Here is a 25,656-nt window from a genome sequence, read left to right on the forward strand (position 1 = left end):
AACTGAGAGTGACCTGGTATAGAGAGATTCAGCAACAAGACATACTAGTGTTGGGCTTCTATCTGCCAGGAGAGCTAATTGAGAGGTGGAATGACTGCTCGGATCAGGTATGTGGCCTCATTATGGTGTGGTTTTTGTTGACTCTATTGGTAGGTGGGACTATACTATGTATGACCTTCTTCTCAACAGGAGAGGGAAGGGAAAACTGTCTGAGCTAATAGAAAAACCTTAAGAGGGGCACTATGGCATTTGGTGAAGTACAAGTGGTTACAAGAGACAGAATAACTGTTTTTTAGGGTAGAAAGGGCAGAAACAAAAGATGTTACAGGGACAGGTTGAAAATTATATTTACATTGATAAAACAGGCAGTCAGAAAGCAAATTTTAATGTAAACTATTCATGCAAAACCCCCTTACTTAAACTGGAGATATTCAAAAAGTGACAGAAAAATTAGGTTCATCCAGTGCACAAAATCAGTTATGCTTACTCCATCAGAAAATCTGATGATTGAGATGTAAGCTTAATGAACTGCTTATTTGTGTTGAAGAATTAGAGTTGAGCAAAGCAGTTGATATTATCTATCTCTCTGAACATCATTTGACACCTGATATAGACATGTTAAATGTTATAGGTTTCGAGTTAGCCTCTTACACCTGAAGAGAAAATATGGAAAAAGGAGGGGTTGGCACATTTGTCAGATATCAAGAATATTGATATTAATAAATTTTGCTCAGAGCAGCACTTAAAAGCTGGAGCAAGAGAAGTAGAATTTCATAATAGGTCCTTTACAGTAACAATGTCATTCAATTTAATTCCTATTGTGAACTTTGTAACCAGAGTATGTAAATGCTGTGACTGGCATTCATAATTTCTTTGAAGACAGATCTAGTCATATCACAAAAACAATAGTAAATAGACTCTCTGTTCATGACATGCAGCATCTTATACTAAGTGTTGAAACTTGTCAGGATATAAAAACTATTAAATCTGAGTACAACACTATAATAAATCAGTCAAAAATTGAGAGAATTTTAGGAGATTCTTCTAAGACGTGAAATGGATAGATGTTTACAATACTTCTAATTCAAATGGAAAATATAAAGCATTCATTAATAAAGTTACTTCTTCATTTGGAAATTGTTTTGCCATAAAGGCAATTCAAATCAAATGGAAATCTAAAAATAAACCTTGGGTTACACAAGGAATAAACGTATCATGTGGGACAAAAAGGGGACTGTATGTATTATCTAGGAGCAGCTCTGAAGTTAGCATCTAATGCATTACAAAGAATACTGCAAAATACTGAAGAAGGCAACCCAGAAATTTAAACAGTTTTATTACAAGAAAAAGATCATTACATCAGGTAACAAAATAAAAAACTATATAGGATGTAGTGAAGACAGAGACAGTTGGGGCCAGAAAGGAAGAGGAACAGATAGGTCTAAAATAAATGAGATATTGGTAACAAGTGCATGTAATGTTGCAAACCTCTTAAACAAAGACTTTCTTTGTGTTACTGACTGCTTGAGATTATCAGGTTCAATAAACAGTCCAATGGAATGTCTGATAACAGTCTCTACAAATAAGTTATGTTAAATGGTAATGACACTCACATCTCCCAAAGAAGTAGCATCCATCATAAAATCATTAAAATCAAAGTATTCTAGTGGTTATGATAATATAACAATGAAGTTAAGGAAAGAGTGCTCATGTGAGTTGAGTTCTATCTTAAGTTATTTGTGTAATCAGTTTCTTATCAGTGGAATATTTCCAGACTGGCTAAAATATGCTGAAGTTAAGCCTCTTTACAATAAGGGGGGAGAAAGAGACACCATCAAACTACTGACAAATAGAAGGGGGAGAAAGGGATACCATCAAACTATTGATCAATTTTATTTTTGCCAGTTTTTTCAAAAATATTTTAAAAGGTTGTGTTGAAGCATCTTCTTAAGGAACTGACTGCTAATAATATATTGTCCATGTCATATTTTGGGTTCCTTAAAGGTTCCATTATATAGAAGGCTATTCATACATACAGTAATAATGTACTTATTTCATTAGGTAAGAAATTAGAGGCTATTGGCATTTTCTGTGACCTGTCAGAAGTCTCTGAATGTGTGAGTCACAGCATTTTCTTGAGTAAATTAGAATATTATGGTGTCACTGAGTGTTCTGCAAAATGGTTCAAGTCTTACCCAAATAACACGAAACGGAGGGTATCACTGAAAAATACCTGTGGAGTAAACAATCAGTCTTCATCAACTGTGAATTAATTACATGTGGTGTTCCTCAAGGTTCCATCTTGAATTATTTGCTTTTGCTTGTGTGCATTAATGACCTCTTATCTGTTACATTGCTAGATGCTAGGTTTGATTTGTTTGCAGATGATACAAACATTGCAATAAGTAGCAAGTCATATACAGATTTAGAGATGGCTGTTAATCAAATTTTCACTGACATTAATAAATAGTTTGAAGCTCATTCACAGTTATTTAACTCTGAAAAGACCCATTACATGCAGTTCAGCACCTGTAAGAGATTTATTTATTTATTTATATCATGTGTATAACATTTGAAGACATGCAGATCAAAGACGTTGGCAGTGTTAAATTGCTGTGATTACAACTCAATAATAAATTCAGTTGGGAAGGGCATGAATGATGTCAGATGTAGGAGATATAAATATTTAAAAAAACTTGCATATTTTGATTACTTTTATTGTGTTATGTCATATGGGATCATATTCTAGTGTAACTCATCAAACTGAGCAAAAGTTTTTAGAATGTAAGATCATGTAATAAGACTCATTTGTGGTGCAAATTCAAGAACATCATGTAGAAACCTGTTCAAGGCACTGGGTATTCTAACCACTGTTTCTCAATACATTTATTTCTTAATGAAATTTGCTGCAAATAATATGCCTCTATTTCCAGTCAATAGCTCAATACCTAGTATCAGTAATATAATTAAGAATAATTTGCATAAAGCACTAAAAGAGCTTACCCTGGTCCAAACAGGGGTCCAGTATTCATGTACACACATTTTCAATAAATTGCCGGCAACCATTAAAATTTTGGTTTCAGATAAATCACAGTTCAAACCAAGTTTAAAAGACTGTTTGATAGACAACTCTTTATACTCTATGGATGAATATCTTAACAGGGACTCTTAGACTAGCTTATGTAAAAATGTCTCTTTTAGATTTCAGTTTTGCCAGCAGTTGGTCACAACAGTTAAGGTTAGGTATTCAGTTTTGACACTCTCCTGACAAATGATTAGGGAAGTGAATATTATATTCATATGTTATATGTTTTTTATGCTAGACTTTCTGACATGTCCGCACCCACAAGAGTCATTTATTTCTGGGTCTATGTAATGAAAACTGAATCTAAACTAATCTAATCTAAAAGCATAGAGTATAGCTACAATTAATTCACATAATACTAACCATGGAGGCACGTAAGAGGTAATTGTATGTGTATCACATAGGCACATAATAGGTGGCTGTATATTTAGTGTTTCACTAACGAGGTGAAGGTCTTGAGTTGTGGGTCATTGATTTTAATTAAGTTTTGCAAGCACATTCTGTATTGAAAATAAAGAGACACATGTTTAGGCTTTTTGCTTGACACTCACTGTTTTTTTTTAAAAAAATGAGGTCAAGGTTGATGACAGAAAAATGTATTTTCAATGTTTTACGTCAAAAAATCATCTAAAAACAAATATTTTTATTAGTGTGATATCGGGTCAAAATCTAATAATGTTTGAGCTATTAATTCTATTTTCTTTTTATGCTGTAGCTTGGGTACCCATCATTTAATGAGGTCAGTGGTCATGCAGTCAAGGCAAGCCATTAGACTACCTGACTGGTGGTCCATGTTCAATTCTTGTTTGCGGCTTTTTTTTTTTTTTTTTTTTTTTTTTTTAAGTGCATCTAATAATATTCTGATAATGGGAATACCGTTCCTTGTTATTTTGAAGCAAAACAAAGGAGGTGTAATTAATAATCAAATATTACATTGACAGTTATTTTCATCACAATACATGACATACTACAGTAGGACTTTAGTGAAAATTATGCTCAACCAATCAGCGCAGTGAAAGTGATGTCACTAAAATGTATCTCTCTTCTCAGTTGGGTGATGTTTACTTTTTTTGTCAGGTAAAGAATTTCATTGCATGACTTCAAAATCATGCAATATAAAAGCGGAGCAAAGAATTACAAGGCAGAGTCATCCATGTCCATTTTTCAAGTTACACTTTTATGCACTTGGTATGCATCCAAATTGATATCTGATACATCTGCTTTTTGCATTGTGAATTAGACACATTTTCCACTAACAATGTACCAGAAAACATGTCAATGCTATGAGATTTCATTCATGTGTTGTGCGTGGTGCAAGAAATATTTACGTTTTGTTTGTTTGTAAAATCCATTTGACCCCATTGGTTGTGAGAACACTCACAAATAGACTATCAATTAGGATTATGCACAATATATTCTAGATGTATTTCGTACTATGTTTCAGAATGAAAATAACTGTTAATATATTATAAACACTTATTTGATTAATAATCTCACCTCCTTACATTTTACTTTTAAGAAAACTACTGATGTTTTACTTTAAAAAAAGGGAGAAAGGGGAGAAAAGTATTCTGATTATCACAATATTATCAGATACACTGAAAAAATGAACAAAAGCCACAACCCAGAACCAAACACAGACCAGCAGTTTGGTAGTCTAGTGCCTTGACCACTCTAGACACGTAGAATGAAGAGACCCCAGATATAGTATGAAAACACAAACATGTTAATAACTTGAACATTAGTAACTTCAGAGCAAGTATTATATTAATAAAAATATGTTTGTCTTTAGATGATATTTTGATGTGTAGCACTGAAAATATGATTTTCTGTCCTAAACATTGACCTCAATTTTTGCAAAAACCATGCTGTCTAGCAAAAAGCCAAAACATATCTCTTTATTTTCATAACAGTACATCCCTGCAAAAGTTGATCAAAATTGGTGACCTACGTGTCAGACCTTCATCTTGCCAGAAATGAAAATTTCAACAGTTGATGTAATGGGAAAGCTTGTATAGAAATATTTCAACACATTTAACACAATATTTGTTGTTAATGACTGAAATAAAAACTTATCCTTCAAGCTGGAAGTGTTCATACTTGCACCAGCAAGTGTGTGAATTCAGTATTTTACTTAAACTGCTTGAGGTCAGGAATTAGGTATAAAATAAAAATAATGTCATGTGCCGAGGGCCTCCCATCGGGAAGACCGTTCGCCTGGTGCAAGTCTTTCGATTTGCCACCACTTCGGCAACTTTCGTGTTGATGGGGATGAAATAATGATGATTAGGACAACACAACACCCAGTTCCTGAGCGGAGAAAATCTCCGACCCAGCCGGGAATCGAACCCGGGCCCTTTGGATTGACATTCTGTTTTGCTGACCACTCAGCTACCAGGGGCGGACAGTTGTCAAAAATAAATAAAATTTTCAAGAATGGTTAACAATAGATCTTTATTAGTTTTAAAATGTACACAAGCACTTAAAATTGGTTTCAGTGTGATGTACTTTTAAGCAGTCTTGTACATAAGGCCTGCACTCCACTCTATTCCCACAAGTTTCCTACAGTTCTGTTGTGAGACACAATGCAAAAGTTGAATGTCCATCTTCTGTAGACTTTTCAATGACCTGAAAAACAGTAAATTCTTTATGAACTAAATTATTTACTAGCCTTTTTTAAATATCGTCATGTTCCATTTTTCACTTTTTTCTCTGTAAGAGTAGTTCCTGGTTCCTTGTGATTTGCTCACTTTCTGACAGTGATTGTACTACTGATTAGAACGGAAATTTATAGACTTAGCTGATAAAGTAGTGTTGACTGTCATTAAAAGATGGCAGAGCAGTACAGTTTTGTCTGTGAGATTTCAAGTAGTGAGTATATGGTCAGAGTACCACCAGCTACATGACTCATGGCCCATGTGTACATATTTGGGTTTCGGGGCATAGAGGTTAAAAAAATTAAACATAATGGAATGGCAGCAGATGATAGAAAAATACACCAGATACAGATGCTTTTTGTAAATGCACACTACCTGCTAGGAGAAAGAACACTCATCTCACTGTCAGCTCTATGTGGCCAGGCATCTGGTTCCATGGAGAACCTTTGTGATCTATGGAATAATGGTTCCTCAGGCCTGTGGAAAGAAGAGATTATCATTATGTTCATATTATTTAAGCCATTGAGAAGATTTTCTCATAGTTTTGTGAAAATTGTCACATTAACATTTAATTTACTATGATGTTGTTTAACTTCAGAATTTTTTTGGTAATATACCCCATTAGGTATGTTTAATCCATTTTGTTACAGTATCATTAGTTAGTCATCACAATACCCTGTGGGTAGGAGGAGAGGAGATACTTTATGTCCACCTTTTGAAAATGCTGTAGTCTAGTCAATTACTTTAGATTTATAAATTTTGAAAAAAATACTTATTGTTTTTAATGAATTCTTCTACCTGACTGCATAAATATTTAAAAATTTTCAGTTAAACTTCACCCTAAAATTTAAGTCTTAGTAGTAGATGCGACTTTCCCCAATAAGTGTCATATTAAATATTTTCAGGTTAAGGTCCTTACTTATACATTAATATCTGTTTAAAAAGTATGTTGTGAGTGAAAGTCAACAACAGTTTATGAAATTTGCATTATTTAAATATTTTCATGAGGGTAGGCATGAAGTAAACAGACAACCTCCCTCCCTCCCACCCCTCACCCCCTCCTCATCCCTCCTACGACCACCACACAGTGTGTTGATGTTGCTAAGAATCTGCTGAAAGATGCACTGAGACAAAAAGAAAAATATTATGCACCATAAAAAAATTATCTCAATTGTACAGAAATTGGCAGATGTAATGTACATATACTAACAAACAAATATGATTATAATTTTGGAAAAAATGGATGATTTATTCAAAAGAAAGAGCTTCACAGACTGAGTAAGTTGATAATGTGTTGTTCCACCTCTTACACTTATGGAAGCAGTTATTTGGCTTTGCACTGATTGATATAGTTGTTGGATGTCCTGAGGGATATTGTCCCAAATTCTGTCTGATTGGTGCATTAGATCATCAAATCCCAAGTCGGTTGGAAGGCACTGCTCATAATGCTCCAAATGTTTTCAATTGTGAGGATCAGGTTACCTTGTTTCGCAACGTAGGTTTTGGCAAGCATGAAGATAAGCAGTATAAACTCTTGCTATATGTGAGTGGACATTATCTTGCTGAAATGTAAGCCCTTGACAGCTTCTATTAAGGACAACAAAACGTGGCATAGGATATCATCAATGTACTACTGTGCTTCAAGGGGGCCATGGATGGCAAACAAAGGGGTCCTGATGTGAAAAGAAATGGTTCCCCAGACCATCACTCCTGGTTATTTGGCAGTATGGCAGGTGGTAGTTTGGTATCCCGCCACCAGTCTGGGGTATTTCCAGACACATCTTCAGTCTGGAATCTCATCGACTGGAGTAGAATTGTTTTCAGTGAAGACTTGTCTGGAGATGTCCCAGACAGTTTTGGTATAGCAACCTGATTGTCGCCTACCATACAAACAGACAACAGAAGGTGATGGTTTAGAATGCCATATTTTTTCATATCAGGACCCATTTTATTGTCATCTGCATCACCTTTAAAGCACAGTGGTATTTCAACAATATTCTACATTCTATTTTGTTGCCTTTCATGGCAAGCCGTTCTGGGCTTACATTTCCACTGCTTGTCCTTGTGCTTGTCAAACCCAATCTTGACCAGCAAGATCATTGAGCTATACTGTCTTGATAGGTTGTGGTATGTCTTCCCCATGCCATCTTTGCCTGAAGTGGAAGGCAAGTAATTTTGATGTAAAAAAGTAGCAGAGTGAGGAGTGAGTAGGATGGCAGCAGCCGGTGGGGCAGGAAGGAATGTTCAGGCATGGTTTTTTATGATTTGAGCTGTGCAATTTCTCTATCAGATGACTGGACTTCAGTATTCTACCTGGGTCTGTGTGTCCCAGAAAACGTTTTTATCCTGGTGGCTCCAGAGGACATGAGGTGGCTGAAGTTATTCCTACTTTGGAAGTCTGTGTTTGTGGCATCTTGATTAAGATGGAAGCATGGCATCTTAATACTATGGTGAGGTACCTTACTTCTCTTAGTGAATTTGGGCACAGTGTGAGGTTCACAAACTGTTCCACTCTGTTCTGTGGCAGATACAGAAAAACCTCAAGGAGGGAGCACTAAAGATATCTTGAGCTACCTTTACTTTTGCAATAATAAGAAATAATCAAGTCACATGCAAAGTTTAAGAAAGTTTTATTTAAACTGATTATACACATATACAAGACAATGCCATCTTATGAGATAAAAATGTTACAATTGTGGTTCTCTTCTTAAATGATGAATTCTATGCACCTATTCTTCCTGGTAAATTGGTTAATTATATTGTCAATAAGCCAATCAGTGTCAGGATGAGTGTTCAACAGAGCTAATCCATTAAGTAGATCCTCCTGTTGATTTCAGCCATGTCTTTGTACGCCGTAGTGTTGAAAAACTTCTTTATACTGAAGCAATAGATGCATGTAGACAAGTAATTATTTTGTTCAGCATGTGCAAAGTAGGATAGTCAGATCTAGGACAAACAGACAATGCTTGCATAACAGAATCATGATCATTAAGGGCATTTATGCTTGTTTGCATGTATTGAAGAATCTCTCCCATTAGTCTCTTTTTAATCACAAAACAGTAGAATATTTGCAACTAATCTCGAACAAATGCAAGACAGAATTATGTATTGAGATCACTAGAATGGCCGCAACTTTTCTCATAGGTATGTGTTATCTATTTATGTGCCAAACAGAAATGTATAAAATACGATGATGCGGACGCACGGGTTACATAGGAAAATACAACTACTCGATAACTCATTTCTGTCAAGTCAACTAATGAAAGAAATGAACAATAGCATGCGGGCTGACTGGTGGGGGCAGCATGGGTGGCAGTGTGGCATGGGTGGCAAGGGTGGAGGGTAGGTGGGCTGTGTGCCCTGCACACCCCCCATATATATCTGACACTGATTCTATTGTCTTCTCCAATGTGTCACTGTCTGCTTATACACCTTACCCACCTTCGTGGCTATTAGAACTCTAAAAATGCCCACTCAATTTTCCTGTTTGCTAAGCTCAGTAGTGGGTACATTGAGTGCAAGTTCAAGACTCCTGCATGTGTTTGTATCAACTCCTTATTATTGAACCACCAATAAATCTTTGATTTTCGTTAATTAATACACAGTGGAGTTTTTTTTTTTTTTTTTTTTTTTTTTTTTTTTTTTTTTTTTTTTTTTTTTTAGCTTTGTGGACTGATTTAAGTTACCTCATTTATTGCTGTGAATAGCTTTGATGCTTGCTAGTTAATTAGTTAATTCTGGAACAATGATTCATGCCAGTTGCTTGGTATTTAAGGTACTGTCTGCTAATGTAATCAAAGTTTGTTGGCAGTCATATGCATCCATTCAAATCTTGAAGATTTTCCATTCTGCAAAGGTGGCCTCTTGCCACCATTACACAATCGGTCATTGTTCTGAAATTGAATTATGATTGGCGAATGAATCCTCTCATCTCCTTGTCAAGATTTCAGTATGAGTTCGGTAATAACCCCCCCCCCCCCCCCCCTCCCCCTTTTTCGTTAATATTGGATGGCTTGATTTCTCCTCCTTTATTGGTGTTGTAGGTGTGTTATTACACTCTTAGCCATATTGTGCTTAGTTTCGTGACTGAGGGGTTTAAGACCATTTACAATTTAATTATTTGTTGAACATAAAGATCCTATTTCTTGCCAGGTAATACTAGCAGTTACTAGTGCCATGTGCAGAGTTGCCTAGATTTATCACAAAACTGTACTTGGGTGGACAAAAAACTGACACAATATTGTACCTTCCTTGGTATTTTTATTATGTATTTTTTTAAATGTGTGTGTGTCCTTTTGGGGAACTCAATGTAAATTTCAAGGTTATTGTTTTAGTAAATTTTTATTTCTTTGGTGAGTGGTGTTGGCGAACATTCTGTGACACCAAGCAAATTGTAAATCAGTAAACTGCTGTCAAAAAATATGATAAAGTGAATTGTTAAATTGTTTGCCACACAAATTCTTCTTGTTGTAGCTGTCACATTGAATCATAGGTACTGTACAAAATTTTTTTATTGTCCTCCTGTCACATAAGCTTGTACTAAAATTTTTTGATGTCCTAATAATTACATGTTATCTCATGATAGGAACTGAAAGTTAGTGATAAGCAATTAATTCTCAACGAACTGCAACAAATTTCCTTGCTTCATTCATGTGGTTGTTGAAAGTATTGGCTTCCATAACTGTGATAGTTAAGTGCAAAGCTTATTGGTTGTCTTTGAGCACAGATATTTTCCTAACCACATACAACATTCAGGGTTTCCTATGTTTTTAACAGTATAACTTGGGTCAGGATGGCAGTGTATTAAAGTCATATTTGAATGCAAAATAAACTCTGCACCACTTGTTGGGGAAGTAAATATTTATGAAATTCTCTTGAGATTTGTTGTTGTTAGTCTTAAAGTGTTTTTTAATTTATTGTTGAAAGCTTAGAAGTGAATTTTTCTTAATTGCTTTGAATCATCCTTTAAGTACAAAATGTTAAATAAATATTTTGGTCATAAATGATGTTCAACCTTACTTGTGCTTAGTCCTTCCCCTCCTAGATAACCTCACACAATAGCTGTGTACCATTTTGTAGTACAAAATGTTAAATAAATATTTTGGTCATAAATTATGTTCAACCTTACTTGGGCTTAGTCCTTCCCCTCCTAGATAACCTCACACAATAGCTGTGTACCATTTTGTAGCACATTCAACTCTAAGAATCCCTTACATGGCCTAAATATTATCAAGATGTTAGGATGATGGTTGCTCAATGTCAGAACTTCCAGATGGCCAAACCAAATACTTATGGGTGATGGAGGCTACTTCAATCTACTAGAGCTGAGATGCCCATGGAATGCCTCCTTATCAATTACATCAGTCCTCTGCCTCATACCCAAGGTGGGTATTGATATATTTTTGTCATCGTTGATGGGTTTGCCAAATTTAGGTGGTTGTTGTACAGTAGGGATGTATGGATGCGTAGCGTGTTACCCCTCTGAGTACAATTTTTGCTTAATTTGCCCTCTTCCCCAGAGCTCTGGCTATTGATAATGCTCCTGTTTGTACTTGAAGGGATTTTCATAACTTTTGTTTCCACTTTGTGGTTAAACATGTCACCACTGTGCGCTATTATCCCCAGGCATCATTTGTGGAACAGGTCAACCATAATTTGAAATTTTTGCTTATTGCCTTCCACTCTGAGGCTCAGACTGATTGTGAATGTACCTTGCTGTGGTTAAATTTTGTCTTTAATACCATTAGGCATGAAATCTATCAGACTACTCCCATTGTTTCCAGAATGAGATTTTCACTCTGCAGTGGAGTGTGTGCTGATATGAAACTTCCTGGCAGATTAAAACTGTGTGCCAGACCACGACTCGAACTCGGGACCTTTGCCTTTCTTGGGCAAGTGCTCTACCATCTGAGCTACCCAAGCACGACTCATGTCCTATCCTCACAGCTTTACTTCTGCCAGTACCTCATCTCCTACCTTACAAACTTTACAGAAGCTTTCCTGCGAGCCTTGCAGAACTAGCACTCCTGAAAGAAATGATATTGTGGAGACATGGCTTAGCCACAGCCTGGGGGATGTTTCCTGAATGAGATTTTCACTCTGCAGTGGAGTGTGCACCTGATATGAAACTTCCTGGCAGATTAAAACTGTGTGCTGGACCGAGACTCAAACTCGGGACCTTTGCCTTTCACGGGCAAGTGCTCTACCATCTGATCTACCCAAGCATGACTCACTCCCATTGTGCTTATGATATCATATCTCCTTAATTCTTGCTTGGTCAACCTGTGGTGCATACAAGATCTGTTGCCCAACAATCTGATTGCCAAGTATATCAAGGATGTCTTGTGAAGGGCAAAGGCTAATATGTGATGTGCCCATAGCAGGGAAGTGGTGCAGCACAACATGAGGTGACATCTGGGTAACATTCAAGTCAGGGATGTAATCTTTGTCAAAAATGTTAGGAGTAGGGAGTCATGTGATAAGGTTCCTAGAAAGTTGTCTCCCCATTTTCTGAGATCCTATAGAGTGCTGGAAGTGCTGGAAGTTCCCACTCCAGACACATACAAGGTCAAAGGGGAGGACAATGGAGATGACCTCATGGTCCATCTGAGTCAAGTCAAATAAGGTCAGAAATAGACAAAGGTTTGTAAATCCTCAACTGGGGTTTCAGTTTTGGGAGAGTGGAGATTGAGCCCTACCATCTCTACGGTATTCAGTATTCCAAATGGGGATGCATTTCTGAGAATGAGTTTTCATCCTGGTGACTGTGGAGGACATGAGATGGCTGAGGTTATTCCTGCTGTGGAAGTCCATGGTTGTGGCACCTTGGTTAAGATGGAAGCATTGTGCCTTAGAACCATGGTGAGGTACCTTACTGCCGTTGAGTGAATTTTGGGACAATGTGACATTCGCAAAGTGTTCCTTTCTATTGTCTTCTCCTGTGTGTCACCATCTGCTTATGTGCCTTACGCATCTTCAGGGTGGGCCAATTGCTTGGTATTTGAGTTACTGTCTGCTAATATGGTTGAAGTTCATATGCCAACCATGTGCATCCATTCAAATCTTGTTGATTTTCCATCCTGTGTGGCAGCCCCTTGCTACCATAACACCATGGGGCCTTGGTTTGTTGGTTTGAATGTGATATTTTGGTGTTTGTTCAATAATAAGGCCCAATAGCTTTTTTCTCTCTCTCTCTTTTACCTTTATTGGTAAGTGGATGAGTAATTAAGCACTTAGCAATATCGTGTTCTGTTTAATGATTAAGGGGTTAAAGATCACTTATGATTTAATTATTTGTTGAACTGGAAGATCCTTTTCCTTACCAGATAATACTAGCAGTTACTAGCACTTTTCACAGAATTATCTCAATTTATCCGAGAGGGTGTCGATCTGATTTACGTTAACTACCCGGGTTCAGTCAGTTGGATTCTGAGGACAATAAGAAAAGACTGATTGTCTTTCCTTCTCACTCAATCTGGAAAGTATCCCCTGATCTGGAGTTCCAAGTGACTTTTCCAAACCTACCCCATTTCATACACCTTGCCAGTATTTCTCCCTCATTGCTTTTCCTTACACTTTGTTGCTTCTGCCAGAAGAAGGAGCCTCTGGCTCTAATAGCTTGCACATTTATTTAATCTATATATATGTTTGCTCCTGCTGCCACTTAGTGAGTAAATTTTTGTATCTATTCCTCTATATTATATTTTCAAAAATTGATTATTTTTGTTGATATATTTTACTCTTTATGGATGCAGAACTATTTATTCTGCTACTGCAGTTTTGGCATTCCACCAATATCAAGCATAAAGATTTGATGTCAGGCAGTGGAATAGTACAGTTTTAGTTTCTTCCTGGTCTGGCCTACATGGGTGTAACAATTTGTTGGGCTATGCAGAACATATGGCTTCATGTAGATGTAGCTCAAATGTAGGTATTAAATATTCTGCTGCATCATATTATTTTATGACAGGCTAATTACAGTACTGTAATTGATAAGAATATCATTGCAACATACCATGTTTCCTACATTATCTTTCTGATACTGTATGGATGTAAGTTTGGAAAGGTTTTGTGTAGCATCACTGATATACCAAAAATTGAAATATGCATGAACGATGTATGTTGGCATCCTTGCTGTTAGTGCTGTATCTTAATGACCTGGCAGAAAGTAATAATGGTAATCCCAGACTTTTTGCAGATAATGCTAATCCCAGACTTTTTGTAGATGATGCTGTTATCTCCAATGTAGCAGGGCTAGGGCCAAGCTGAACAAATATCAGGGCAGATGTAGATATTTTTTTAAAGTGGTGCAAAGATGGAATCCCTGTCAGATTCTATACTGAATTTGAAGGTAAGTTAGCCCCTCTTCTAACAATAATCTATGGTAGATCCCTAAAACAAAAAATTGTGCCCAGTTCTTGGAAAAAAGCTCAGGTCACATATGTCTACAAGAATGGTAGTAGAAGCAATCCAAAAAACTACCATTTATTTATTTATTTATTCTTTGCCCATGGACTCCAGCTGAAAATCCAGCTGAGAGTATTGGGTGTGTCATACAATAGCCAATTAACCTCAAACTTGATTTCATTATAGTCCAATATCCTTGACACCAATTTGTTGTAGAATCTTAGGACATTTTCAGAGTGCAAACAAAATGAAGTATCTTGAAGAGAATGACCTCCTCAATACCAATCAGCATGGATTCCGAAAACATCTGTCATGTGAAACCCAGCTTGTACTTCCCTCATATAATGTACTGAAGCTTTGGATAAAGGCAGTCAGGTAGATGCAGTACTTCTCAACTTCCAAAAAGTATTTGACTCAGTGCCACATCTACGCTTATTGTCACAAATTCAATCATGTGGGGTATCAAGTGAAATTTGTGACTGGATTAAGGACTTTTTGGTACAGAGGGCACACCATGTTGTCTTGGATGAAGAGTCATCATCAGATGTAGGAAGTTTGTTGGGAGCCTTGCAGGCAGTATCAATAGCAAAATCAAACTTTTGCAGATGATGCAGTTACCTATAATGAAGTATTATCTGAAAAAAGTGCATAAATATTCAGTCAGATTTTGAAAAGATGCAAAGATTGACAACTTGCTTCAAACATTCAGAAATGTAAAATTTTGTACTTCACAAAATGAAAAACAGTATCCTATAATATCAATGAGTCACTGGTGAAATTGGGTGGAACCCTCTATAAGGATGTGAAATGGAATGATCGCATAGGCTCAATTGTGGGTAAAGCAGGTAGCAGACTTCAGTTTATTCGTAGAATACTAGAGAAGTGCAGTCAATCTACAGAGGAGATTGTTTACAAACCATTGTTGCTCTAGAATATTGCTCAAGTGTGTGGCATCCATACCAGATAGGACTATCAGGGGATGTGGAACATATACAGAAAAGGGCAGCACAAATGGTCACAGGCTTGTTTAATCTATGGAAGAGTACCACAGAGATACTGAAGAACTGAACTGGAAGACTCTTCAAAATAGATGTAAACCACGCTGAGCGAGTCTGTTAACAAAGTTTCAAGAACCAGCTTTAAATGGTGATTCCAGGAATATACTATAATCCCCTATGTATTGTTCAAATAGGAATCATGATGAGAAAATTAGAATAATTATTGCATGCACAGAGGCATTCAAACAATCATTCTTCTCATGCTCCATACATGAATGGAACAGAAAGAAACACTAATAAATGGTGCAATGGGGTAAATCCTCTGCCATGCACCTCATGGTGGTTTGGAGTGTATAAATATAGATGCAGACTTCTTGTTTTAAATGTATGACATACCAGGGTGTAACAATTTGTTGGGATATTGGGATATAACATGGAATGATAATACAGGCTCAGCCATAGGTAAAGTAGGTGGCAGACTTCAGTTCATTGATAGGATACTGGAGAGGTGCAGTTAGTCTACACAGAATACTGTTTGCAAATGATTTATGTACGTCTTAGAATATTGCTCGTGTATGTGGGACCAATATCTAAAAATTTATTGTCTATGTACAGACAACTGCAGCACAAATTGTGCAAAACAAGCACTGTATCATTTGAGAGATACAGAGGTGAGTGAGTGTGCCTAGACCTGCCACAGTTCACTGCTATTTGTGCCATGTCATCATAACATGCCTGTGCATAGCATACAAAGTATTGCACCTTAATCTGAGAGTGAAACCAAAAATTAAAACAGCTTTTCCTAACTTTGACAATATATGCTTCAGTAAATTAATGTTAAAATTGTTAAATCTCAGGATGATCACATGAACATGTTTTGCTAAGTAAATTGCTCTAAGAAAAAAATAAGTGGTGCTAAAAACACAGTTAGAAAGCTAAAAATGGCTCAGAATGTGCAAATGTATCTCACAATCAACTGTTACAAGTCTCAACCTGATCAGAGCAATATTTTGGTCAAAATCGGCATTTTTATGAAAATTTGGAGATGCTAAATATTAGACTCAGAAAGATGCAAATTTCTATATAACCTCAGTTTGACGTAAGAACATTAACTATGTGACTCCATTGAGTTACCTCTAATTGTTTTCAAATAATTCACTAAAAACTATATTTGGAACAAGAACATCCTTATTCGCAATAGATTAAGTATCTTTTGTATTAATTATAGAAAGTTCTAATTACAGCACTTGATTACATTGATTAAATAATAAAACTATAGCAAGTTTCAAGGCTTTAATGTAAATAACAATCAATACAAGGACCTTAAAGAAATAGTTCAGATGTAATGTTATACTGTTGATCCTGTTCTAAGATTCTAGCTGGCAAAGTTTCAATGCAGTCAAGCTGAAACTTTTCCAATATTTAAAGCCAACTTAACTTCTTTCATATAAAGGTTATGCAAGTTGTGAATTTATACACAACAAAGTTATTAAATGATAAATATCTGAGGAAGCAGCTATTTGGATACTGCTACCTGTGTATAGATGGACTGACTGCAGGTCAGATGTTCTGTTTGGCCATCTGCTGCTCCCATATATAAATACAGCCAGAGAGGCAGTTGAGAGACACTTCAACCCAAGCCATCAAAATGTTAATGTCAGTCAAATGTCGGGTTATGCTGTGTCTTGAATAATGTCACAGCCAGGCAGCTACCACGCTCATTGTCATTAAAAGTAGGAAATGAAATTTGCAAGGACTATACACTGTCCTGGGTCACTTAGATTTCAAGGAATTAACTGTTTGTCTGCTGCCCGAAGTGTTGACAAAACCATGTGGCAAGTGGTGAGAATATTTTCCATTTTTGTGGTGAGCAATTAACTCTGATGATTACAAGTCAGGATGATAGACTTGGAACTTTTCATAGAGGGCACCTATGAACTGCTACTAGTGCTGTTTATGATAGGGACATTATTATTATTATTCTTTCTTTTCTCAGACGTTATGTCTGGTCAAAAATGGAAAGTGGCACGGACCTTGATCCAGCGTGACTTCCTTTTAACTGTACAGTATATGTTACATTGCATTTAGGAACTTTCGCGTTATTGAACATGTATCAATAATTACAGATTTCTGTAGTTGTATATGTAAGTTTGAATGTAGCTGTATTGCATCAATGTACTGGTGGATATTGTGTGGCATGACTCCTGTAGTTGATAGTATAATTGGTATAATGTCAACTTTATCCTGATGCCACATGTCCTTGACTTTCTCAGCCAGTTGGATGTATTTTTCAATTTTTTCTCCTGTTTTCTTGTGTATATTTGTTGTATTGGGTATGGATATTTCGATTAGTTGTGTTAATTTCTTCTTTTTATTGGTGAGTATAATGTCAGGTTTGTTATGTGGTGTTGTTTTATCTGTTATAATGGTTCTGTTCCAGTATAATTTGTATTCATCATTCCCAGTACATTTTGTGGTGCATACTTGTATGTGGAAACATGTTGTTTTATTAGTTTGTGTTGAATAGCAAGTTGTTGATGTATTATTTTTGTTACATTGTCATGTCTTCTGGGGTATTCTGTATTTGCTAGTATTGTAAATCCGCTTGTGATGTGATCTACTGTTTCTATTTGTTGTTTGCAAAGTCTGCATTTATCTGTTGTGGTATTGGGATTTTTAATAATATGCTTGCTGTAGTATCTGGTGTTTATTGTTTGATCCTGTATTGCAGTCATGAATCCTTCCATCTCACTGTATATGTTGCTTTTCTTAGCCATGTGTTGGATGCGTCTTGATCGATGTGTGGCTGTGTTAGATGATATGGGTGCTTGCCATGTAGTGTTTTCTTTTTCCAATTTACTTTCTTTGTATCTGTTGATGTTACGTGATCTAAAGGGTTGTAGAAGTGGTTATGAAATTGCAGTGGTGTAGCCAATGTATTTATATGAGTGACTGCTTTGTGTATTTTGCTAGTTTCTGCTCGTTCTAGAAAGAATTTTCTTAAATTGTCTACCTGTCCATAATGTAGGTTTTTTATGTCAATAAATCCCCTTCCTCCTTCCTTCCTGCTTAATGTGAATCTTTCTGTTGCTGACTGTATGTGATGTATTCTATATTTGTGGCATTGCGATCGTGTAAGTGTATTGAGTGCTTCTAGGTCTGCGTTACTCCACTTCACTACTCCAAATGAGTAGGTGAGTATTGGTATAGCATAAGTATTTATAGCTTTTGTCTTGTTTCTTGCTGTCAATTCTGTTTTCAGTATTTTCATTAGTCTTTGTCTATATTTTTCTTTTAGATCTTCTTCAATATTTGTATTATCTATTCCTATTTTTTGTCTGTATCCTAGATATTTATAGGCATCTGTTTTTTCCATCACTTCTATGCAGTTGCTGTGGTTATCCAATATGTAATCTACTTGTTTAGTGTGTTTTCCCTTGACTATGCTATTTTTCTTTCATTTGTCTGTTCCAAAAGCCATATTTATATCATTGCTGAATACTTCTGTTATCTTTAGCAATTGGTTGAGTTGTTGATTTGTTGCTGCCAGTAGTTTTTGATCATCAATGTATAGCAAATGTGTGATTTTGTGTGGATATGTTCCAGTAATATTGTATCCATAATTTGTATTATTTAGCATGTTGGATAGAGGGTTCAGAGCAAGGCAGAACCAGAAAGGACTTAATGAGTCTCCTTGGTATACTCCACGCTTAATCTGTATTGGCTGTGATGTGATATTATTTGAATTTGTTTGGATATTAAGTGTGGTTTTCCAATTTTTCATTACTATGTTTAGGTACTGTATCAATTTGGCATCTACTTTGTATATTTCCAATATTTGTAGTAACCATGAGTGGGGTACACTATCAAACGCTTTTTGGTAATCAATGTATGCGTAGTGTAGCGACCTTTGTTTAGTTTTATCTTGATATGTCACCGCTGCATCTATTATCAGTTGCTCTTTACATCCTCGTGCTCCTTTGCAACAGCCTTTTTGTTCTTCATTTATAATTTTATTCTGTGATGTATGTGTTATTAATTTCTGTGTAATGACTGAAGTTAATATTTTGTATATTGTTGGTAGGCATGTTATGGGGCGATATTTAGCTGGGTTTGCTGTGTCTGCTTGATCTTTAGGTTTCAGATAAGTTATTCCATGTGTAAGTGTATCAGGGAATGTGTATGGGTCTGCAATGTAACTGTTAAATAATTTAGTTAAATGTGAATGTGTTGAGGTGAATTTCTTTAGCCAGAAATTTGCTATTTTATCTTTTCCAGGGGCTTTCCAGTTGTGAGTAGAATTACCGTATTTACTCGAATCTAAGCTGCACTTTTTTTCCTGTTTTTGTAATCCAAAAAACCGCCTGCGGCTTAGAATCGAGTGCAAAGCAAGCGGAAGTTCTGAAAAAGGTTGGTAGGTCCCACCACAACTAACTTCTGCTGTCAAAAATATGTAGCGCTACACAGGCATGCTTTGTAGGCACAAAGATAAATACTGGCGCCAAAACCTCTGCGTCAGTAAATAAATTTAAAAGAAAAGGTGGAAGACGAGCTATTTTTTCTCTGCCCTGAGTTTCGACCACTGCATTTTCATACATTATCCAACGAAGTAAATACAAATTCCGTGTGGTTCATCTTAGAATGTAGCAGAATTTCAATGTACTACGAAAATCCAACTGGCAAGATTGTTTGTGATGTTTGTCAATATGGCCAACTCTACGTTCTGAATTTTTTCCTAACAGTGAGAAGAGATGGTTGCTAATAGGAACCTGATGAAATGTGAATCACATGCAGTATTCTCATCACCATAAGAATAATACGAATATAAACATTTTGCCATGTATTCTTGCGTGTTTGCTGCTGTCTCATTTAAATCCTGTCTGCCTAATAAAGTACGAAACTAGAGTGAGACAGCAGCAAACGCAGAAGAATATACGTATCATGTCATGTTTATACTCGTATTATTCTTATGCCTAGTAGTGATACAGTCAGAAATGAAGCACATCAACTGACTAGATTTTTAAATCTAAGGTGACTAATTTCTATGCAGAATTTGATGTACTAAAGAAGCGACCGCAAAGATTTTCAAATGGTGAAAAATTTTCGCCTAACTCTCGTTCAGAACATGTTCTATCATACGCAGTCTATTATTTGGTTCTTGTTGATCATTATCAAAGAAAGCAGCAGTGTAAGTAACAACAAATAGCAATCTCTTGCCATTGTTTCGATAATGAGACGATTCCTCTCTCTTTTTTTAAAAAAATTGTAAGCGGCGGTAGCGCGCACAAAAGCAGCCATTCCGCGAGTGGTGACAGGCCGTGAACACGCACTATCAGAATGCGACAAACAATCCATGACACAGTATAGTAATGCATTTTCAGCTTAGAGTGGCGTTAACACCTATAACAAAGAAGACGGCACTTATCAGATCAAAGGAAAATAAGCAATCGATTCAAACCAGACGAAGCATGTGAAAAAGGAAGGGTACGGACGGAGCGCCTGACGCATAGCAGTGGCTACCTGGTAAAGCTTAACTGCTAAGCTTACGACTTGAACCAAACTACTGTAGCTGTATCATCATTCATTCGACCTAAATTGTGTCTCATATTACAACTTTGTTTCGATTTGGAGGTGCGGCCTAAAACTTTTCTCTCCCATTGAATTTCGAGTCTCAAATTTCAGGTGCGGCTTAGATTCAGGAAATTTTTTTTTTTCTTTTATTTCGAGTCTCATTTTTCAGGTGCGGCTTAGATTCGAGTGTGGCTTAGATTCGAGGAAATATGGTAATTGCTTGGGTGACTTCATGTTGCAAAATTATCACTGCAGGCATTTGTGGTATCATCTTGTATGCATCTGTTTCTGCTTGTATCCACCTTGCATGCTGTACCGGGTTTGACCATATGTTGCTCCAGAAGTGTTCCATATCTGTTATGTTTGGTGGATTGTCTATTTTAATGTGTGTGTTATCTATTGTCTGGTAAAATTTCCTTTGGTTTGTGTTGAATGTTTGGTTTTGTTTCCTTCTATTTTCACTATTTTTGTATCTTCTAAGTCATTTGGCCAATGCTTGTAATTTCTGCTTCTTTTCATCTAATTGCTCTATCACTTCTTGTTGTGAGATTTTACCTAACCTTTTTCGTTTTTTGTCTGACATTTCATTTCTTATAAATTGTGTTAGCTGTGCGATGTCTTTTCTCAGTTTTTCGATTCTGGTCTGTAGCCTGTGTTGCCATGCTGGTTTTGTGGGTTTCTTCTGTGTGTTGGTTGGTTCTGATCTCTGCCTAGAGTGTATATTTAGTGTAGTGAGTGCTCCTATATAAACCAGTAGTTGTAGCTCTTCCATAGTTGTATTTTCATTTATTTTGTTGTGTATGATCGTGTTGATAGTTGTTATTGTTATTTCGACTTGTGGGTTATTTGGTGGTCTATGCAAGAATGATCTAATGTCTGTATTTGTGTCTTTGTATTCTATATATGTCAGCTGAAATTTTTCTTCTATATCTAACACGTGTGTCACTTCGTGTTCTATTTGTGCTGGTTCTGGTGGGTGTCTTAAGATTTTGTTTTCCTCTGATTGTTTAATTGGTGCATGTTGTTCTTTGATTGTTTGCTCTGGGATGTTTGAGTCCATTACAGTATTTTCTATTTCTTCTTCTTCTGATTGCACATTATTTTGTTCCAGCATTTGTTGTACTTGTTGTTTGATGTTTGCTAATTCTGACTGGGGTATCCTGTTATTTTTGATTATTACACGGATCTGATCAGCTAGTCATTGTTCTGTTAAAAATTTTAATTCTGGGTATCTGTTAATAAATGTTGTGTATACTTGTGATCTGTATCCAGTTGTGTTGGTTCCTAAGTTTGTTGCTTGGTAATAACAGAACATGAGGTGTCTGTTAACTTCATCTGACCATCTCATCCTCTGTCTTTGTTTTCCTTCTAGAGTGGTTGCAGGAAGCGTATCCTGCAAAACACCTCTATTTGGATTTAAATCATTTTGTGTGGCTAGCAGTGTTGTTACCATTGTGGACGGACATAGGGTTCAAGCATCATCCCCGACCATGACAGCGCTTGTCCGAGGCTTCATTAGTTCTGTCCTGAACCAACTAATCACACTAAAAGGGGGGTTAGCCCTATTAGTGGTTTGTTCTTTTCGTCGCCTTTTACGACTGGTAGAATATACCAGAGGCCTATTCTTTTCCCAGGCCTCCACGGGTATTATTATTATTATTATTATTATTATTATGATCATCATGAATGTTATTACATTTGTGTGTGTGAACTTTTTCTGAATGTGTTAATCAGTTACAACTCAAATCTTTTATTAATAATCATAGTTCCTGATACTGCTGAATAAATAGCTAGCAGGAACATTTTCTTTCAGTGAGCACAAGAAGAATGTGGACTTTCAGACTGGAAATTATGGTCAGTATGTTCTCCATCACTTTCTGGCTGACTGCAAAAATAGTTTTGAGGCTCTTGTAAAAACAGCAAAGAAGAGGATATGTTACTATTCAACCTGCTAGTCCAAAAATTGGTTATGGAATTATTTGGCCAGAACAGAGCATCACAGAAATGCTGAAACACCCAAATTGGTGGAGGCTTGAAGATAGGCATCAGCTATCCTGTTAAACCGTGTTACCTACTGCAAGAACCAGTACTCCACAAAAAAAAAAAACTAAGGATACAGAATACACTTCAGCCCCTTACATATTGCTCTCTTAAGGTATACAATGACAATATTAGATTGATCACATCATTACAAGTGCACTATAGTGGCCATTCTTCCCACGCTCCCTATTTGCGGGAGAGGGTCAAACTTTAACGTGTGGTCCAAAGGTAATTATTGTCTGCCGTGAACTTCAAAGTGATTTGCAGAGTACATGTGTTGATGTTGATGTAGCTTAGAGATGGATAGTAAATAAGTTCTATGGCAGTTTAATATCTTTTTGTGAGTGGCAAGAAGGATTTTTTAAGGAACCTTCTCATTTAAGAAAATTGAAAAGTTGCTGGAAACCCTGTTGGCAAATATGTCTTAGTTGTATGAGATCAGGGTGGTGGTACATGATACAGAGGTGCTTGTGACCATTTAGAATATGAGTTTAGAGTAATAGAAGAATGGGATGATACAGCATAGAAAATATGTTGGCGATATCAGGAGGGTTGGAACAGTGATTACTGCTTTACACGTATTCAGGAGAAGTGTGATTCAGACCTTTTTTCATCCATCATGATTTTAGTTTTCCAAGATATTCAGGAACCACTTTAAGAAAATGCTGCAAAGTTTCTTTTAATTACCTACATAATTCTCTTATACTCTATGTCCTGTATATACCATCATGAAGGGGGACCTTAAGAGTCATGGAATAAATTGAGGTATATATTAGAGTGCAAAGCAACTGCATTAAAGATGAAAATTAACTATAATTAAATTGCTGTAAAATGATTGTGTGTACTCAGGCTAAATTTAACATAATGAAATTAACAGGAATGGGACTACTTCAAAAAATTTTGTGGCTGACAAATCAGTTATATTAAATAACTGCTTTTCATCTAATACTGAATTGGTGGGATACTGGAAAAGTGCCATCAGGCTACACAGGAGAATACATACAAAAACCTTGATGTTTGTTGTAGAAAAACAGTTATCTTTGTGCCATAAGAATAGATGTCTGTTTAAAATAAATGTTGCTGGTTGTCATATAGTTAACAGTAATCTTGAATTTTTACAGAATCAGATAAGTTCTACAAGAAATTGTTAACTAAAAAGTAGATTTTGCTTTTCTTCTCTATGGCAATGTATTTTATTCTTCCTTCTAAGGAATGAATTTTTCTTTAATTTCTAAAGGACATTGTCTTTTATTTTTCATTTTCTCACTCAAAATAACAATTATTTTATTAAATGTTATGGATAGATGTAGGCCCAAGGGACAAGAAAATTCCCATAGGTGATGGCTGCATCAAAATTCTATTGCAATACAGTGTACAAGAGTTTCAAAAATTAAGGAAAAAATTAAATCTTTAATAAAAGTGGCAGAACCATTTTATTATAAATATCCCCTATGGCTGCAGATTCCCTCTGCATATAGGTGGTACAGATCCTGACATCTGATAAGAGTACAATATATTACAGAAACATGTCAGTTTTGCTGAATACCAAACAAAAAAATATAATCAATTTCAGACTGTGAAAACATAATTATTACTTATTTGCAGTACCAGTAATCATCATGGTTTGAAATTATAAGTTTTATGAATAAAAGAAAATGTAGTCAGTTGATTCTATGCACCGCAAAAGATATTGTTTGGCAGTAACCAGTAATGATGTTCAGTTTTGATCAAAATCTGTGAGATATTTGCCTAAGTCCCTTCTTTTAAGATATACTAGCTTATTGTGTTCTTAAAAATGATAAAATATGAGGTGACTGTGTCCAAAATTAATATTTCCTCAAGAAGTTAGATTTTCCTATAATCAGGCTTCACATCAGATTTTTCTGCATGTAATAACTGGGTATTACAAGGGAAACATTTACTTACTGTTGATTTATAGGTGGAAGCCTGTCCTTCTCATCTTTGTCATTTCCATTCCCATATGGGTCCCCCGTCTGAAAATTTGATATTAAAATAACATAAAATTTTCTCAGAGAAGTTTTACAGTGAAAAGACATGTAAAAATGGCTTTTAAAAGAATTTTGTTATTAATTTTATTAGTAATCTATAGAATAATACCTTCAGGGATGAAAATCTGCTGTAAGTTCCCCACCAGTTCATTGAATGAAACTAATGAAGCATAATAGTATTTATAATAGTATTTAACTACCTGTGGTAATAGAGGCATATCAGTTGCATAGGATGTAGCATGGATCTCCCTCTGGTATTGTTTATACAGTTCCAGTAAATCAGGTGGTATGCTGACACTACCTTCTGGAACATATGCAAACAGTCACACACTGCACTTATCATAAGGCTCAAAGTAACAAACAATTTATTGAAAACTGAGAAAGACACATGTAAGTTTAAAAAAATAACTAAAACACAGAGAGATTAACACTTTTCCGTAAATCAAAATTTTTTACAGTATTTTGATAAAGGGCGAAGCTATGAAATGTTAACATATAAATTACAGTTTCTTAAGTTTTCCTCCAGACTGAAAAGGAAGGAAGATTACATTATAATGATATGTCAGCATCAAGTTCATTAGAAATGTATCACTAGCAGAGATGGTAAGAGAATCTGCTGTGTTCTTTTCATTGTGGAATTTGTCTTAACTGGTTTAAGGAAAACATGGGAAATCTACATCAGGGTTGTCAGTGGATATCTGAACTCCACTTTCCCCCAAATGTGATCACAGTGTGCCTATCATTCACTATTTCAGTTGAATGGGTTTAAAAAAGTTGTCATATGAACATTCTGTCATATTTTTGGTTTTACTTCACATGTCTAATTTACATTAGAATAATATATTTTAAAATTTTAGAAGAATATACATTTGGGATATACTCTTTCCAAA

At 35.9% G+C, this 25,656-nt stretch overlaps 1 protein-coding gene across 1 annotated transcript in view; it reads right to left on the bottom strand.

Annotated features, from left to right (window-relative positions):
- LOC126162095 (kinesin-like protein KIF19) overlaps positions 1-25,656 on the bottom strand; it is a 585,325-nt gene that overhangs the window by 40,778 nt on the left and 518,891 nt on the right. The window contains exons 12-14 of the mRNA XM_049918372.1: positions 24,967-25,070; positions 24,684-24,751; positions 6,118-6,219 (exon numbers count right to left, since the gene is read on the bottom strand). Coding sequence (XP_049774329.1) covers positions 6,118-6,219; positions 24,684-24,751; positions 24,967-25,070 — 274 coding nt within the window. The remainder of the gene's footprint in view (positions 1-6,117; positions 6,220-24,683; positions 24,752-24,966; positions 25,071-25,656) is intronic.

Source organism: Schistocerca cancellata, chromosome 2, assembly GCF_023864275.1.
Source record: "Schistocerca cancellata isolate TAMUIC-IGC-003103 chromosome 2, iqSchCanc2.1, whole genome shotgun sequence".
NCBI lineage: Eukaryota > Metazoa > Arthropoda > Insecta > Orthoptera > Acrididae > Schistocerca > Schistocerca cancellata.